Source organism: Ursus maritimus, unplaced genomic scaffold, assembly GCF_017311325.1.
Source record: "Ursus maritimus isolate PB19 unplaced genomic scaffold, ASM1731132v1 scaffold_27, whole genome shotgun sequence".
Classification (NCBI taxonomy): Eukaryota; Metazoa; Chordata; class Mammalia; order Carnivora; family Ursidae; genus Ursus; species Ursus maritimus.
Genome location: NW_024425230.1, coordinates 12,356,930 through 12,373,314, shown reverse-complemented (window position 1 = coordinate 12,373,314; position 16,385 = coordinate 12,356,930). Strand labels below are relative to the sequence as shown.

General features: G+C 42.8%; 1 protein-coding gene across 23 annotated transcripts in view; it reads right to left on the bottom strand.

Annotated features, from left to right (window-relative positions):
* Positions 1-16,385, bottom strand: part of LOC103660007 — a 173,877-nt gene that overhangs the window by 133,146 nt on the left and 24,346 nt on the right. For 20 of the 23 annotated variants that reach the window (XR_005838052.1, XR_005838049.1, XR_005838047.1 and 17 more), the window contains exons 1-3: positions 4,913-6,732; positions 4,698-4,824; positions 2,725-2,884 (exon numbers count right to left, since the gene is read on the bottom strand). Coding sequence is in view for 10 of the 23 variants with exons in the window: in XM_040642735.1 (XP_040498669.1) it covers positions 2,725-2,884; positions 4,698-4,824; positions 4,913-4,984 (359 nt within the window). In the remaining 13 variants the exon portion in view is untranslated. Of the gene's footprint in view, positions 1-434; positions 561-1,054; positions 1,149-2,724; positions 2,885-4,697; positions 4,825-4,912; positions 6,733-15,679; positions 15,747-16,385 lie in introns of those variants that run through there. The other 3 variants (XM_040642740.1, XM_040642739.1, XM_040642741.1) reach the window with 2 other exon arrangements.

Here is a 16,385-nt window from a genome sequence, read left to right as displayed (position 1 = left end):
TACGCCAGGCCCCTTAATGCAAGAACAAGGGCCATCTTGTGACATTAAAAGGTAACAAATTTAAAATGAATAAAAGGAAATACTTTTTAAAACAGCGTATAATCTACCTGTGGAATTCACTGCCTCAGGATATCATTGAGGCAAATAGTCTAGCAAGATTCAAGAAAGGATTAGACATTTATATGAATAGGAATAATATTGGCAGTTACACTAACTAGGTTAAAAAGTTACAAGGCATGTCCGTCCTGGGCTCCAGGGCATAACTGTTCACCAGCTGGGGTGAGGAAGGAATTTCCCCTTGTGACGGAGCATTGCATAATTGGCCAGATGCACACTGGCTCAGATTTTTGCCGTCTCCGTCTTCTGGAAAAGAGGCAGAGAGAGACCACTGCCCAGGGGAAGTTCCTGGAGAAGACGGACCAATGACCTCTTACCCTGGTATTTCTGACTCCTTTCTCACAGAATCCCGAGCAACAGGTAGAGAGGACACATGAAGTCTTTTGGGACTCATACTGCAAATGTTTCCACTTCGGGAATGGTGAAAAATAATTTTCTTCATCCTGATGATGAAAATATTTCATGGAATGAAATCAGGCCCCGGCTGTAATCTTATTAGCGGCACAGCCAACCGTGCCTGGAGAGTGCCTGAGCGTTTCCCAAGCTCAGCACAGCGGAGTCCTGGGAGAATCTCAGGCAAAGGCCTCATGCACCCATTTTTCACATCTGTCTGACACTGTGCCTTACACACGTGCACTTGGTACATGTGTGTTTAATGGAAGCGCATTTCTGCAGGTGCGGGAAGGAAAGCGGCTCTTAATACCATCCACTCACATTCCAAAGCTTTTCCCAATTACACTGCCAGGCACAACCATTGATTCTTGGTGATGTGTGGCATGCGTTTTGTTTTTTGGTTTTTTTTTTTTTTTCATCCTAACGTGGAAAATCCAAAAGGCAGTTGTTAGCCTCGCATCCAAATGCAAGTGTTCACAATGACATGTTGTCACATTAAGGAAAACAGTGAGACACAGTTATTCATTACACTCACTTTACAGACCTTATGCAGGTGTACACAAGGCTCGCAAGAAACTGCATCAGTGTCTGAACCGCTAACGAAAGAACATTCCCCAAAGCGTGAGACAAAGAACGTTCTGCAAGCCAAAAACACAGAGGGAAATTTTAATTCACATCCTCAAACCAGTAACGAGACTAAAAGAGTTCAAAAGTCAATAGACATAGAACAAAATGTGGCATGGATATAAATACATGTGTTTTTCCCGGAGGCAGGCATCACTGATGCCATTAACATTTTCAAATATGTTCTCACACAAAATAAGGTAAGGACCACTGGTCTAGGCCCTAGTCCTCCAGAGAAGGCTCCAGTCGCTCTGGGCAAAGTCCTTTGCACCTCAAAGCAAGATTTGCTCCCTGGTAAGATTTACTTCCTTAAGTCAGCAGAAGAATATTCATTGGATTCTCTCAGTATAAGATCATACTTAGAGTATCTAATTCCCATCCAGAGAAAAGACCTTGAACATTTCATTGTTGCCTCAGATACCTGTCCTTTAATGGCCGGTTGCAGATAAGCTTTTCCTACTTAAGCTCTTCCTCTTGGGCTAAGCTTTGCTATTTACTTTTCCATGTGATTCCCAGAAGAGCAGAGTTTGTCAGATTTGTGTTTGTTGATGCTGGGTTGTCTTTGGTTTGGAGTTTTGGGGTTACTTTGTGAGTGTGTATGTGGGGGGGTCGGGGTTGGTGGCTAATATTTGTTTTTTACTTAAAATTATCCGCAGATCATGAGGAATGATAAGAGTGTGAGCTCCGTAGTCAACCAGGATGGGGCCCGAATCTCACCCTGGCTGGTTGACCTCAGATAATCCAATTAACCTTCCTCTTTCCTCATCTGTAAAATGGAGAAAAAAATAAAATCTAGCTTAATCTAGCAAGCACACCAAAGGGGGCAGTGACTACAAAGGATCTGACACATTGCCTATCAGACATTCAGTACACAATAAATGTTATCTATTATTATGACCGAGCATAGTTCGCCCACATATCCGTGATGATTAGGAGATGCTGGGTCAAGGAAATATTTTATAGCTCCATTTCCCACATTGTTAGGTTGATATTAAGGTTCTAAGTCCTGTAACAAGAGTTTAAAGAACATCGTTGAGGGGCGCCTGGCTGGCTCAGTGGGTGGAGCATGTGACTCTTGGTCTCAGGGTCATGAGTTCGAGCCCCTTGTTGGGTGTAAGAGATTGCTCAAATACATAAAACTTTAAAAATTAATTAATTCTTTAAAGAACATCATTTAGCATTCTTTTTGGTACTGAGAATGGATTCCCAGGAGTAAAATTATTTGATCAAGGGTCACAAAAATTTGTATGGTCTTCACACACACTGCCCAATGAGTTTCCAGAAAGGGTTTTGACCACATACCCTACCACACAGCTATCTAAGACTCACTTTTACCACTACCTGAGGAACAATGGAAATTGCCACGTATCAGGAATAAAAAGGAAAAACATTAAAAATCACAGAAAGACCTTGGTACAATAAGCTTTTGTCTTACCAGATCTAGCGCGCGCACACACACACACACACACACACAAATGCTGTGAATGGTGCAAATTTCCATGCCCTCCGCATCTGCCCGTTCCCTTCCAAGCCCTTTCGAGAAGTATTGTACTCCACCTCTCAGAAAGGTCTCGTCCTCAAGCCACACACCTCGTAGTTTTCCAGCTGAGTGAAGTCAGGGGGGAAGGAGCGGGTTCCTCCTCGCTGCGGATGCCCTGCGGTCCCGTGAAGGTCGGCCATGCAACAGCCCGCACTGGCACGAAGACAGCGTAGTCAGGAGCAATCCCAGAGGAAATGCGACCTGGTGAGGCTGATACATAAATATTTTCTTGCGAGGTGAAGTGATGTATAATGACACAGCCCACATCTGCCCACAAAACATGGCAGGTGTAACCCAATGAGGCATAGCACCTGAGCTCTGAAAGGCATAAGCTGAGGAGGAGCCATTGGTTTGTGCGGCTTTGCCAGAGACCTAAATAATACCTGGTTTTGTGGGAGGAAAAAAGGAAGAAGGAAAAGAAAGAAAAGAAAGAAAAGGAAGGAAGGAAGAGAAAGGAAGGGAAGGGAAGGGAAGGGAAGGGAAGGGAAGGGAAGGGAAGGGAAGGAAAGGGAGGGAAGGAGGGAGGGAGGGAAGGAAGGAAGGAAGGAAGGAAGGAAGGAAGGAAGGAAGGAAGGAAGGAAGGAAGGAAGGAAACACTTTGGCCTTTGGTAGTGAATTTACCTCACATAAAAGGTGAGGGATTGACAATGTTGAAATGGAGATTTTCTAACTCAGGGTAACTGAAAAGAGACTTTTCCTTGCCCCTTCCACACTAATGTCTTGTAGACCCCCTCTTTAAGACTCCTGAGGAGCCCTGGAAATTCATCTGAAGTCTGTGTGGGCATTTTTCTAATAAGAGAACATCCAACCCCCCCCCCCCCNCCCTTAATCCACATAAAACTCTCCAAGCAGAAATCTCTCCCAAGTTGCTATCACTGATAAGGCTGGTTCAACTGTTTCTCCTAGCTCGGTTACAATGCAGTATTCAGATAAAAGGTGCAAATCAGAGTTGGGCTCTTTCGACATTTGTGGATGGCGTGGCATTATTTGCTAAATTCCAGCACCTGGTGCTGGTTAAACAGGCTGAGAGGATTAGTTACTCCAATGATGGGGATCATTGGCCCGGCTTTGGGTCCTGGTTGCATGGGTGTCTGCACACCTGGGTATGAAGCGCCCCTACAGGCAGGCAACAGGGTTGGCGGAATGAAGACTCGGCCTCCCATCACTCACTACCTGTGTGACCCTATGTAAGCAGTCCACCTCCCCGCCTCTCTTGTGAACTGGAAACAGTAAGACCTGCCTTGCACAGTGATTGCGCGGGAAGCCCCAGTGCCTGGTACTCAGAGGATGTAATGTACACACACACACACACACACGCATATGTGAACACATGTGCGTGCACCTGAGTTTTTGAAAATCAATTACTCCTCTCCATCTTTATAGCTCACAAGGTGATTTTTGAAAAGTCAATCAAGAAAGGAAGGAAAGAAACAGATTTTCCTCTCCAATAAGAAGAAGCAATTAAACGTCAAATATTAACTGTTCCTGAGAGTAAATTTTTTTAATGGGTTAAAGGCTTGGCCATTACAGGCCTCCAATATGTAATTTCTAAGAAAGGACTGGGTAATTTTTTTTTAAATTAAGTGGAATATAAAATGCTAGCACTAGTGTATCTGTTCAGAAACCACTTCTTGATCCATTTTCTGGAGCTTCCCAATCGCATCCTGCCTTTTAAGAGACCCGGTTGGTTTAAACAGCACTTTATTTTAAACCTTCACTTGTGAAAAGCCCTGATTTATGATCGGGCTGATTAAAGCGATGGTGTCTTAAGCAGTAATGATTTCAATTATAGGACTTCCACCAATTGCATTATTCTGATTTGCTCTCCACATCTTCGGCATGTTTATTCACTAAGGGAGGGAGTACAGGTAGGTGGCGTGTAATTTTGAAAAGTCCCTGGACAAATTTAATATCAGCAAGGAACGTATAGACAGGCAGGCCGATGTACCCTCTCTGATGATGTGAATGCATTGCATTTGAATATGCTCTGACAGACCTGAACAACTCCCTGATGGGCTCCTACCTGATATCATTAGGGTTATGTAGAGCCCCACTGCTGCTCTATTTCCACTGGGGCATATGGAAGTCGTAGGAAGGTGCGCACCATAGACTCCCTCCGGGTATGGCCCATGAGAGTCTCCAGTCTCGGGCTAAAGGAAACCATTAAGCTCAGCGTTAAATCTTTAACTCGTTCACATCTAACATCAAACAAACACATACCAAATATCCTCTCCTTACCTGGATGCCTATCCCATGGACCAGGCTGGTGAGGAAGAAATTCGTAGAGGATACATTCCCATTAATCCCCATGGGCAATGGGAAGGGAAAATTCCAATCATACCTTCACAGTTTTTCTCCTTCCATCAAATCAACTTTATAGATTTCTTAGTTCGGTGCTATTAGTGGGACTCTTGCATGACTTACATCTAGCTCTTAATTTCAGCCATACCATGCTGCTGTAGACTTGACGAGAGCTGACCAGCAAATGCTTTATGCATTAATCCCTCTGCAAAAATCACCTTAATACATTTTTAAACTTTTTTTCTTTCGGAATTTAGAAGTCCCAAGACACAAATGAAAGTGTTTGGGTCCAGCCATTAGAATGTTCTGCTTAGCCCTTGAAAAATGATGGACCTAATTGCTTTACGGAAGAAAATCAGACCAAAGTCAAGATTCTTCCTTTTTAAACTTTGTAATGATTTCTCAGACTCCTCCTTGAAATGCCTTAAAAATACTTCCATTGAAATGTATATGGGCTTCTTCCCTCTTCCTTTCAAATACGCTCTGTCTTGGCTTTGCCGTGTGGCCTTCCACTGCCCGCTTTCATGACACCGCCTGGAAGGAAAGTTCTCAAACATCACCAGCCCTGGCAGGGTACGGAGGCAGACAAAACAGGTGGTACACTGGGCTAACAACTAGACATAGCACTGTTTTAAACACAGCACTGGATATATTCTGTAGCTCAGAAAGAGGCAATCCTAGGAAACCTCATTTCCTTCTTTGCATAAAATTTCCAGCCAACCCTTAGCACGCAGATCTCCTTTCTGTCCTCTCCTTCCCAGCCTCTCTCCATAGCAAGCCCATGTCCTGCTTCCCAGCAAGCACTCAGTGGCAGCTAACGTACTCCGACTGCTCTAGGCACCGGATGTTGGGGGAACATCCGAACCTTCTCATTTGCTTTACACGGCAGCCAATTCTTACAAGGTTACGGACTTCCTTAGTTAGAAGTTACCTTGGTGATTCTTCTCCCCCCCCCCCCCATTTGACAAATGAAGGGAGAAAGACCCAAGGAGAGAAAGTGACTCTCCCAGGTTCCCACAGCAGGGCTCTGTGACTTACCCTCTGATGCTCTTCCCACGTCTGCTCAGAACCGTTGTGCGGGACCAAGAACAGTTCTCCAAAATAGAATGTCACTTAGGCATCGCCATAAAAATGGATTTATTATAAAAGCATTGATGGGCCCCTATTTTGTGCTAAGCGCCCTGTTCATCTCTCAAGACTTTACAAGGACTGGAAGGCATTCTAATCCTGATTCAGTCACGTGCTGGAGATTCCTCCTCACTGAGAGCGCGCACAGAGCCAAACTGACGGAACACTGCAGAGACAGTGAAAGCTGGGAGGAACTCTAGAACCTTCATCCCAACTTCTTATTTTACGGAAGAGGGAACTGAAGCCCTGAAGGCCCTGAGAGCTAGTTGAGCTAGTTCGTGTCCAAGGTCGGTCTAAAGCCAGTTCAAGAAGGTCTAGAGCTAATTAGTGTCCCATACGGGTCTAGAACGACTGATGCCAACCACTGAGTCATGTTCTCTTTGCTTCAGACCAGGGGACTCAAACTATCACATTGATCATTAATCTCTTTTTTGTGACCCTTCAAGTAACTTAGTTTGTCCCCGTGCTCTGCTCCGAAGTTCCCCTTTAATTTGAGGACTACTCTCTCAGTACCAGCGTCCATGCAGGACATGTTCCCATTAAAATCCCCACCAGTAGGACACCTGGGTGGCTTAGTCGGTTAAGCGTCCAACTCTTGATCTCAGCTCAGGGGTTCATCTCACGGTTGTGAGTTCAAGCCCTGCATTGGGCTCTGCTCTGGATGTGGAGAATATTTAAAAACAAAACAAAACAAAACAAAACCAAAACAAAACAAAACAGAAAACACCTCACCAGCAATTGGACAGTGGTCCCTGGGAAGCAGAGTTTAGCTACCGACACAATAGAACTTCAGTGACTGGCACCATGTATGGGAACAGCATACACCCATACCTCTAATACATTCCAGATAAATCCAAAGAACTGGTGTGATAAGCCATGTCAACAGAAACACCAGGGGTAGTGTTTGTACGTTCACCATACTCGTGGAATTTTTAGAGTTACCACAGATATATTTAAAATAGTAGCTGCAGTTTATATATATTTTCAATAATCTTGTAAATCAACAGTGTTCCATAATCTTAGCTGAAACTATAAATGCTAAGTGGACCCATTAAAGAAGAAATGTTAGATTTTTTTTTTTTTAATGTGGTCTTCCAGGAAGCTGCCTCTGGACATAACTACAGAAAATTAACACAATAAGTAAAGCATTATAGAAGAGCTATTAACTGATTACACTAATAAAAACCAAATGGGGGCCTTAATTCTGCCCCTCTGGGAGAGAAGGACAGATAAAATAAACAACAGAAAAAGAACACGAAGTAAAAGATAATTGACTTTAAACAATAATAATACAGAAACCTCCCACCAGGTTAAAAAAAAAAAAAAAAAAAAAACTTAATCCAGATCGCAAGCTTCACTTCAGGAAATAGAAGAAAAACTTTCTCCTGCCTTGGTAAGACCTAAGTTTGATACTAATAAGGGCGTTTTCCAGGCTAACAAATTGGAACAGTTAAGGCGAGGTGACAAGGAGTTCTTAAATGCCGGGCGCATGGTCTCAATGACTATTTTACTATATTATCAAAATGAGGAGCCCTTCTGGTCCTGCTCAGAGGTGGTTGAAATCTAAACATTCAGAGCTCATGCTCCATCAGGGTAAGAGGGAAAGCGGGGTCCAGTGATGCTTGGCATTCACAGAAAGGGCCAAACCAGATAGAAAAGAGAAGGACTAAGGGTTTCCACTGCCTTGGGCAAAGGCTGGGGACCTTTGGAACCGACCCCACATATAGCACTGCCTACTGGCTAAATCCTGAAGTTTTTGTTTAAGATTTTTGTTTATTTATTGGCAAGAGAGAGAGCACAAGGGAGGGGTAGAGGGAGAGAGAAGCAGACTCCCTGCTGAGCAGGGAGCCCAACGCAGGACTCGATCCCAGGACCCTGGGATCGTGCCCCGAGCCAAAGGCAGATGCTTAACTGACTGAGCCACCCAGGCGCCCCTAAATCCTGAAATTCTTGAACATGCTTCAGGTTAACGGTGTAGCAGGGAAAGGTCTTTTCTTTCCATTTTATTATCTATAACATGGTCCATCATCCTGCCTTCAAATCTCGCCAGAAGCCTGCCATTTTTCTTAGCAAGTGCCTGATAGGTGCCAAGTGTCCTACCAGATGCTTTAGACCCATCGTCACCCATTCTTACATTATACTTGCAAAACACGTGATGACCCCAAATGTAGAGTTGCAGAAATGGAGTCTCAGAGTGATAGAGAGACCGTTCCACTTCCCACGGCTGTGAGACCTGACCCCTCGCCAAAGGCACTCACCCTTCTCCCTCCGCATAGGTGACCCCTGCCATTGCTAACCACTCCTGCCATTCTTTTTCTCAGTCTTGCTTTTACATATTGTTCTAACCCATCTAACCCATGGAACCAACCCTCTTCACATGGCATCTGCAAAATCCCAGGTTATTTTTGCTTTTTGCTGGCAAAAAGTCAGCAAATTCTAATGAAATAATTCCTATGTGAGAAAATAGTTCAGCATTTTCTTAAAACGTAAACATTAAAGGAAAAAAAAATTCTTCCATAAGACACTAACTTTTAAGTTGGCAGAAAATAGCCTGGTCGTTTCCTATGATGCATTAACTAAAACAGTAGTGGTTCTGATTTGTGATGAATATGTTGGACTGAGAAATGTGGGTATTAAGAAAAGAAGCATCAGTAGGTAAGCAGTGAGGTTGTCTGCATAGAAATAGAACATTCTTACATATGAAAGAGTAAGACTTGGGGTGCCTGGGTGGCTCCATTGGTTAACCCTCTTTTTTTTTTTAAGATTTTTTAATCTATTCATTTGAGAGAGAGAGAGAGAAAGAGCACAGGAGCAGAAGGGAGAGAGAGAAATAGACTTGCCACCGAGCAGGGAGCCCTATGTGGGCTCAATTTTAGGACCCCGGGATCATGACCCAAGCTGAAGGCAGATGCTTAACTGGCTGAGCCACCCAGGCGCCCCAGTATCTGACTCTTGATTTTAGCTCAGGTCGTGATCTCGGGGTCTTGAGATCAAGACCCACATTGGACTCTGCTTGAGATTCTCTCCCTCTCCCTCTGCCTCTCCCCCACCCCACCCCCTGCTCACAATCTTTCTTTCTCTCTAAAATAATAAATAAATAAATAAATAAATAAATAAATAAATAAATAAATAAAACCTTTAAAAGAAAAACAAGGGAAAAGGGTAAGACTTGTTCAGTTCTGGGAAGAGAGGGCTGAGAGACATCCAAGGGGGCCGGTGAACAGAAGGTTCGGGAGGGAGATGGCCATTTGAAGCCAAAAACACTTTCCAGAAGCTAGAGTTCTTCAGAAATACAATGTATTCAGGCCATCTTACTTAGTAGCAAAATATTGGAGGTGTGTCCAATAAAGAATACTTTAAAATAATTTGAAAGTTCTAATCTTTTGCAATAGGACAGGGAAAAAATGAAGAAGAAATTATGTCATTTCAAGGAAGAGGACAAAATTATCATTATCTGCAGCTGATAACATTTACCTATATGGTTCAAAAGAGTCAACTGGCAAACCCTGTGAACAAAAAGTAGAAAAGTGGCAAATGCCAAATAAAAACATGTAAGTAAAAAAAAAATATATGTAAGTAGGCAACTTCCCTCAGCAGTTATAAAATTTAATAGAGAAACAGTATTCACAACAACAATCGATAAACTTGAGACTATAGTGAGATATTACATGAAGAAACTACAACTTGGCAGAAATTCGCAGGAAAAGATAAACGAGAGGCATGTTTTACTTGTAGCCGAGGAAACTCAGTATTAAGGACTTCAAGTGCCCACACGTTACTGTATAAATTGTACTCACGCACATTTTGAACTGGATGAGTTCTTACGGAATAACAAAGAGGGGAGCGTAACCCAGAAAACTAATTGTAAGGACAACAAACTTGCATTACTGGATATGAAAGCATAGTCTTAAATTGTAAAAATAAAAAAGGGAGGGTTTTGGCAGAAGAAGCGGTGAAGACATGAAGATAATGAAATAAAATTGAAAAATACAGAAACAGGGGCACCTGGGTGGCTCAGTCGTTAAGCGTCTGCCTTCGGCTCAGGGCGTGATCCCGGGGGTCCTGGGATCGAGCCCCACATCAGGCTCTTCTGCTGGAAGCCTGCTTCTTCCTCTCCCACTCCCCCTGCTTGTGTTCCCTCTCTCGCTGGCTGTCTCTATCTCTGTCAAATAAATAAATAAAATCTTTAAAAAAAAAGAAAGAAAGAAAGAAAGAAAGAAAGAAAGAAAGAAAGAAAGAAAGAAAGAAAGAAATACAGAAACAGGCCCAATAAATAACATACAAGATTTAGATCAGTAAGGAAAAGAGGTTGTTGTATATAGATTCTTACTACACAGATCAAAAAAACTCCAAACAAATAGGATATTTAAACATTTTTTTAAAAAATAAAAAGAGCCACAAAAGCAGTAGAAAATGTAGATTAATATTTATCTGACGCTGGGATGCGCAACGTCTTTCTGAACATAAAAGCAGAGGAAGAAAGAATAAAGGAAAATATTTATGTGCTTGGATTTTAAACATATACATTAAAAAATCCATTAACAATTGGGGTGTCTGGGTGGCTCAGTCCCTTAGCGTCCAACTCCTGACTTCAGTTCAGGTCACGATCTCAGGGTCATGATATCGAACCTCGTGTCTGCTTGAGATTCTATCCCTCTGTGTCTCCCCCCCACTCGCACTCTCTCTCTCTCTAATAAATAAAATCTTTTTAAAAATCTATTAACAATTAAAAATCAAATGATAAAATGGACGAAATGCTTGCAGTGCGTGATAGTGAGTTAATAAACTTAACATGTAAAGAAGTTTTACAATTTAACAGAAACTCAATTTTGTAAATTTTGAAATAAATAAAAGTGCAAATAACAGGCAAATTACACACTCACAAAACAAGCCAAATAGCCAAGAAACATGAAAGTTAACATCACAAAAAAAAATCAAAGAAATACAAATCATAATAGGATTCTAAGTTTCTTATCTTTGGGGGAGACTTAATGATGGTTTTGTGAATTCTGCATTCTTATTCACTGCAGGTGGGAATATAAATTGGCATAAACACTTTGGAGGGCAGCTCTGCAAATCTTAGCCAAAAAAAAAAAAAAAAAAAAAGCCTTTTTGACCCAGGAATTTTGCTTATAGTAATTTCCAGAAGAAATGGAGATGCGCGCAAAGATTTTATAAAGGCCAAAAGTTAATAAACGATGTGAATATCTACCTAGAGGTCAACTGAATTATGATACCTACAAATAAGCAGGGTGCCAACATAAAAATCATGCTTTATAATCGTTTCAACACAGAAGCAAATACTTACTATGACTTGTCAGATGGGAAAATTAAATCACAGGGACGCCTGGGTGGCTCAGTCGGTTAAGCGTCTGCCTTTGGCTCCCGTCATGATCCTAGAGTCCTGGGATCAAGCTCTGTGTCCGGCTCCTTGCTCAGAGGGGAGCTTGCTTCTCTGCCTGCCTACCTCTCTCTCTCTCTCTCTCTGACAAATAAATAAATAAAATCTTAAAAAAAGGAAAACCAAATCACAGACAAGTGGATGATAGCAGGGCCTCAATCTTACTTTTCGTACATGTCGGTAAAAACATAAAGGAGGGGCACGGTGTGCCTCAGTGGGTGGAGTCTAGGACTTTTGATTTCAGCCTGTTGTGATCTCAGGGTTGTGGGATCGAGCGCCACCTCTGGCTCTGAGCTCAGCATACAGTCTGCTTGAGATTCTCTCTCCCTCGCCCTCTGCCACTCCCCATATCCTTGTGCGTGGGTGCACACTCTCTCGCTCTAAAAAAAAAATGTAGAGGAAGAAGTAGTGGGACTATAGTCTATTTTTTTTAAGGTTTTATTTATTTATTTGACACAGAGAGAGCGAGAGAGCAAGAGAACACAAGCAGGGGCAGCGGAGAGGGAGAGGGAGAAGCTGGTTCCCCACTGAGCAGGGAGCCCCATGCGGGGCTTGATCCCAGGGTCCCTGGATCATGACCCGACCGGAAGGCAGACACTTAACCGACTGAGCCACCAAGGCCTCCGGACTACAGTCGGATTTTATTTACTTCTTCACGTGTTTCCATAATTTCCAAACGTTTTGCAATGGACATGTATTATTTTTGCAAGCAAAGAAAAAACCTGTCTTGTGTGTTTTCCATTCTAGTTTGCTGGAAGCGTGGAAGCCAGAGAAGGTGCTGCAGGAAAGTAAAGGGGAACCCGGGCTGCAGGACGGCTCCAGCTGGTGAGTCTGTGCCCTCGCCCTAGTCTGGCTTTTTTCCGTTGTGGTGGCTCTTTTTTTCATCTGTTCTCAGAAAGTTTGCAGCTTCCCACACTATTGTATTTGGTCCTCCTTGCAGTGACAGAGCAGAGTGTCCCAACAATACTTAATGTATTTTGTGTCAGGGGCCTGTGGGTCAGCAAGGTTATTAATAAACATAGCCTCTTGTTCTAATTTAGGTCCCTTCTCTCCTTCGTGTCTCTCCTCCTGCCCTGCTTTTCCTTTCGCTTCTCTTTCCGTCTGACCCTCTTCCCCTTCTCCCTGATACCAAGGATTCTGCCTTCCCTCTCGCTCAACTTCTGGCACTTTTCCCAAAACGCTTTTCTGATGTCCTTGTTGGTCCTGTTAAGTTTTCACGGGGAATTTAATTTTTGAGGAAATGCGTAGTGTCCTAAATCGATTCCGTGCAGGCTGATGTGATGATACCATGATCCGCCTCCGCCGGGCTGAGTGGAGGGATCCCTCGAACTGAGGCAAACTGTGGCTAAGCCGGGGGACCACCTCGCTTCGTAAAAAGAATGTCTCTTAAACAAGATTCACCGACGCACCGTGAGCCGGACGTGAGAGGCCATATGGTCAGCCCCACAGAGAAGGAAGTGAAGTTAGAAGGTACAAGGCAACTGTAAATTTTACTATTTTTCTATTATCTCAGATAAGACAAAGAACATCTAAGGAGTTCCCCATGTCTATCTGGAGTGTGTGCATATCAATTTTATTTTCCGTTTAGAGCTTAATTTACTACCTAAACTTATACGAGTAAATCTTGTATTTTTGCTCATTTGATTACACAGGTAGGAGAGGCTGCCCTGTCACCTTCACTACCAAATTCGTAGGCACAAAGCTCTGCAAATCCCCTAAACTTTGTACAAATCCTGTTCAAATATTTTTCACTGTCAACATTCTCTTTATTTTTTAAGATTGATTTATTTACTTTGAGAGAAAGAGAGCCAGTGGGGGGAGGGGCAGAGGGAGAGACTTCAAGCAGACTCCCCACCAAGCAAGGAACCTGACCTGGGGCTCGATCCCACAAAGCATGAGATCATGACCTGATCCAAAACCAAGTCGCTTACACCACAGAGCCACCCGGGTGCCCTCACTGTCAACCTTTTCTAACTGCAACTTCAACTTTGTGAACTGGAAAAAGTCTGTTCGTACACGCACGCACGCGCGCGCGCGCGTGCACCAGCACGTGCTCTTTCCAAACATATTAAACTTCAGTTGTTACTTTATTCTAGTAACCACAATACTGCATCTCCTATCAGAGCTTTCAGGAAGTGACATGCACCAACGAGAGTTTACTTAACAATGATAAAGCAACAGTTTTATATGGGAAAATATGTAAAAAGAAATGCATGATTCCGTGTTGAATTATTCATACTTTTCAAATTAACCTATTGCACTTTTTCCTGTTTGAGAACGCGTTCGTTTTTAAAAATGACCTAGACTACCTTTTGTAGAATGAGTGGAAGTCTTTTAGAGTGATGTAATTTTTTAACACATGATTAATTCTACTCCCAACTAGGGTCCTCATATTGAAGAAATGAAAAAAAAATGAAGAAATGACAGGAAAGCTACATTTATTCAGGACAAAGACAGTTTTCTGTCTCTAAATTCATTATCATGAAACATACCAGTTTTACAGCATTAACAGAATTGTGCCCGACTTTTGGTCTTTCCAAACTAAGAAAGAGAATCTCTGTGAATGAATTATGCATTCGACTTCTGAAAATGGTCATCCCTAACCACTGTACATTAACAGAGATGCAAGGGTCCTATACTCAGCTAAAATCTCTGTTGGAAGTAACCATTAATCAGACTTGACTGAATGTCTAATTTGGTTCCTTATTTTCTATTTTTTCATTTTCCTTTTAAATAGATCATGCTTATCTGCTCTATAACAACAATCAAAGGATGAGTATAGCTTTAAATGTGTTCTGTTAACTGTGTGGTCATTTGTCATTCACGGAATACTGTTTAATTAAGTTATTTTCTTTAAAGGCAGTATTTTCCTTAATATACATAGGCTTGCATGAACGTCAGCTTATGAAACTGTGGTGGGGACGAAGAGAGGAAGGAGGAGGAGATGAGGGATTTTATTGAGTGCCTTCTGTGTATCATACAGTATGACACCTGTATCCATTCATTCAACAGATTTTATGTTGTGCTGAGTGCCTCACACATCTTATCTGGTCCTGTCCACACAGCATCACCACAAACAAGGTATTATTCACCTCAGTATACAGACGAGAAAACTGGGGCTTAGAGATGTCAAGCAGCATACCCAAGACACACGAAGCAAGGACTTGAACAGAGGCTCTGCTCACCAGACTTCAGCATTTTTCATGATTAGAATTAGTAGACCTCATTGTTGGCAATGGCAGGGGCTCAGAGTCGAAATTAAAATCCTGAAATTTACTGCATGCTTGAGGTCAGTGACACCTGGTCACTTATAAGGTATGATGTGGGGATGTGTGAAAGACCAAGAAAGAGCTCCCGGAGAATCACATTAAGTAACATGGCAGACGGCACCATGAAGTGACTAACAGGGCAATTCTCACGTTAGCACGACGCTACGTATGTTACTTATCAGAACACCCAGGACCCCGTGTGACTCAAATGGATAAACCAGTAACTCGCAAAAGCGGGGCATCTTTGTACCCTTGCTCTATGTATTTTAAATATTCTATATTTAAAGAGGGTCCTTGGTTCCAAGATGTTCCTTTACATTTTGATAAATAAATGCTCTGAGGATCACCGGTGGGGAAATCTTCCCTCACATACTAAGGCTGGATGCAAACCATCGTTATGCCCTGTAGCAGACCATTTTTTTTAACGGCCCCTCTGTTTTAGCTTCTTCCAAGTCCCAGCCTGGGATCGGCAGGTTGTGGGACGAGGATAGCGTGCCGAGTGTCAGGCTACAGTTCTTAACGCTCTAGGGATAAGATTTCTTATGAAAACTGGCAGCTTTTTTGTTCTTCCTCAGCCTTTTTAACACACAGCCAGGTCTCTCTGTTTAGCTGCGCCCGCTGTGGCTGTGACGGTCCCGGGCTAAATTTATGCCGCTGACAACTCCCATTGAAGTGCCTCGGTGGCACAGAGTCAGTGGGAGTTGTGTGTATATAAGCACAGGCAGACCTTGGCCCGCTGAGTGTAATAGCATATCTGCCTTGGGAGATTATGGGTATGATATGGGTGATGCGTAATGGATAGGGCAGTCTGTGTACAAATTTCAAATGACTTGCTACACCCCTTCAGGATGGTCGCTGTCAAAAGTATTAGCACTTTACACACACAACAACCACGTATCATATTACCGGTGGCCCCTGCTCCCACAGGGTGGCTCCTCCCACGTCGCCCAGTAGGTAATTGCTTCAAGGGTACCTATTGAACACATACAAAGGAGAAAACACTGGTGAATTTCCTTCTTTGAGCTCGACTGTATTCATATAGGAGGAGGAAAATACCGAACGTGTTTAAAGTTAGCATGGACGGAAGTTCAAAGGGAATTACATGGAAAAAAGATCTCTGAAAGATTTAAATTTTCAGTCCAACGAGAACCGGATTTAATATACCGAAGCGGAACCCAGGGGAGCGTTATGTTGCTATGCACTTAAATCAAGACCTACCCTGATGTCAGCACTGAAGTTTGGGTGGTAATGGGAAGCTAGGGAAATGCAGGAACTTCCCTGCCCTGGATGATGTTTAAGACATTTAATTTTTTGAGCATGTAGTTTTGAATGAGTCTGCCCAACGCTGGGGAATCTGCAAAAGTTTAAACAACGTGAAGATCTGACTCAGGAATGCTAGCATGCTTTGGTTAAGCTTCTTTTCATGCTAAAAATACACAGTGTCCCCTCTCAGCTTGGTGCAAGCAAACTGAGCAGAATCTTTCCTTTTTTTTTTTTTCTGAGTTGAGACTGGACTTCCGTGTGTGACTCTCCCGGCCTTCCATGCTAACCAGAGACAACAGATTAGCATCAAGAAAGACACAGGTGACACTGATGATCGTTCACAGAAAAA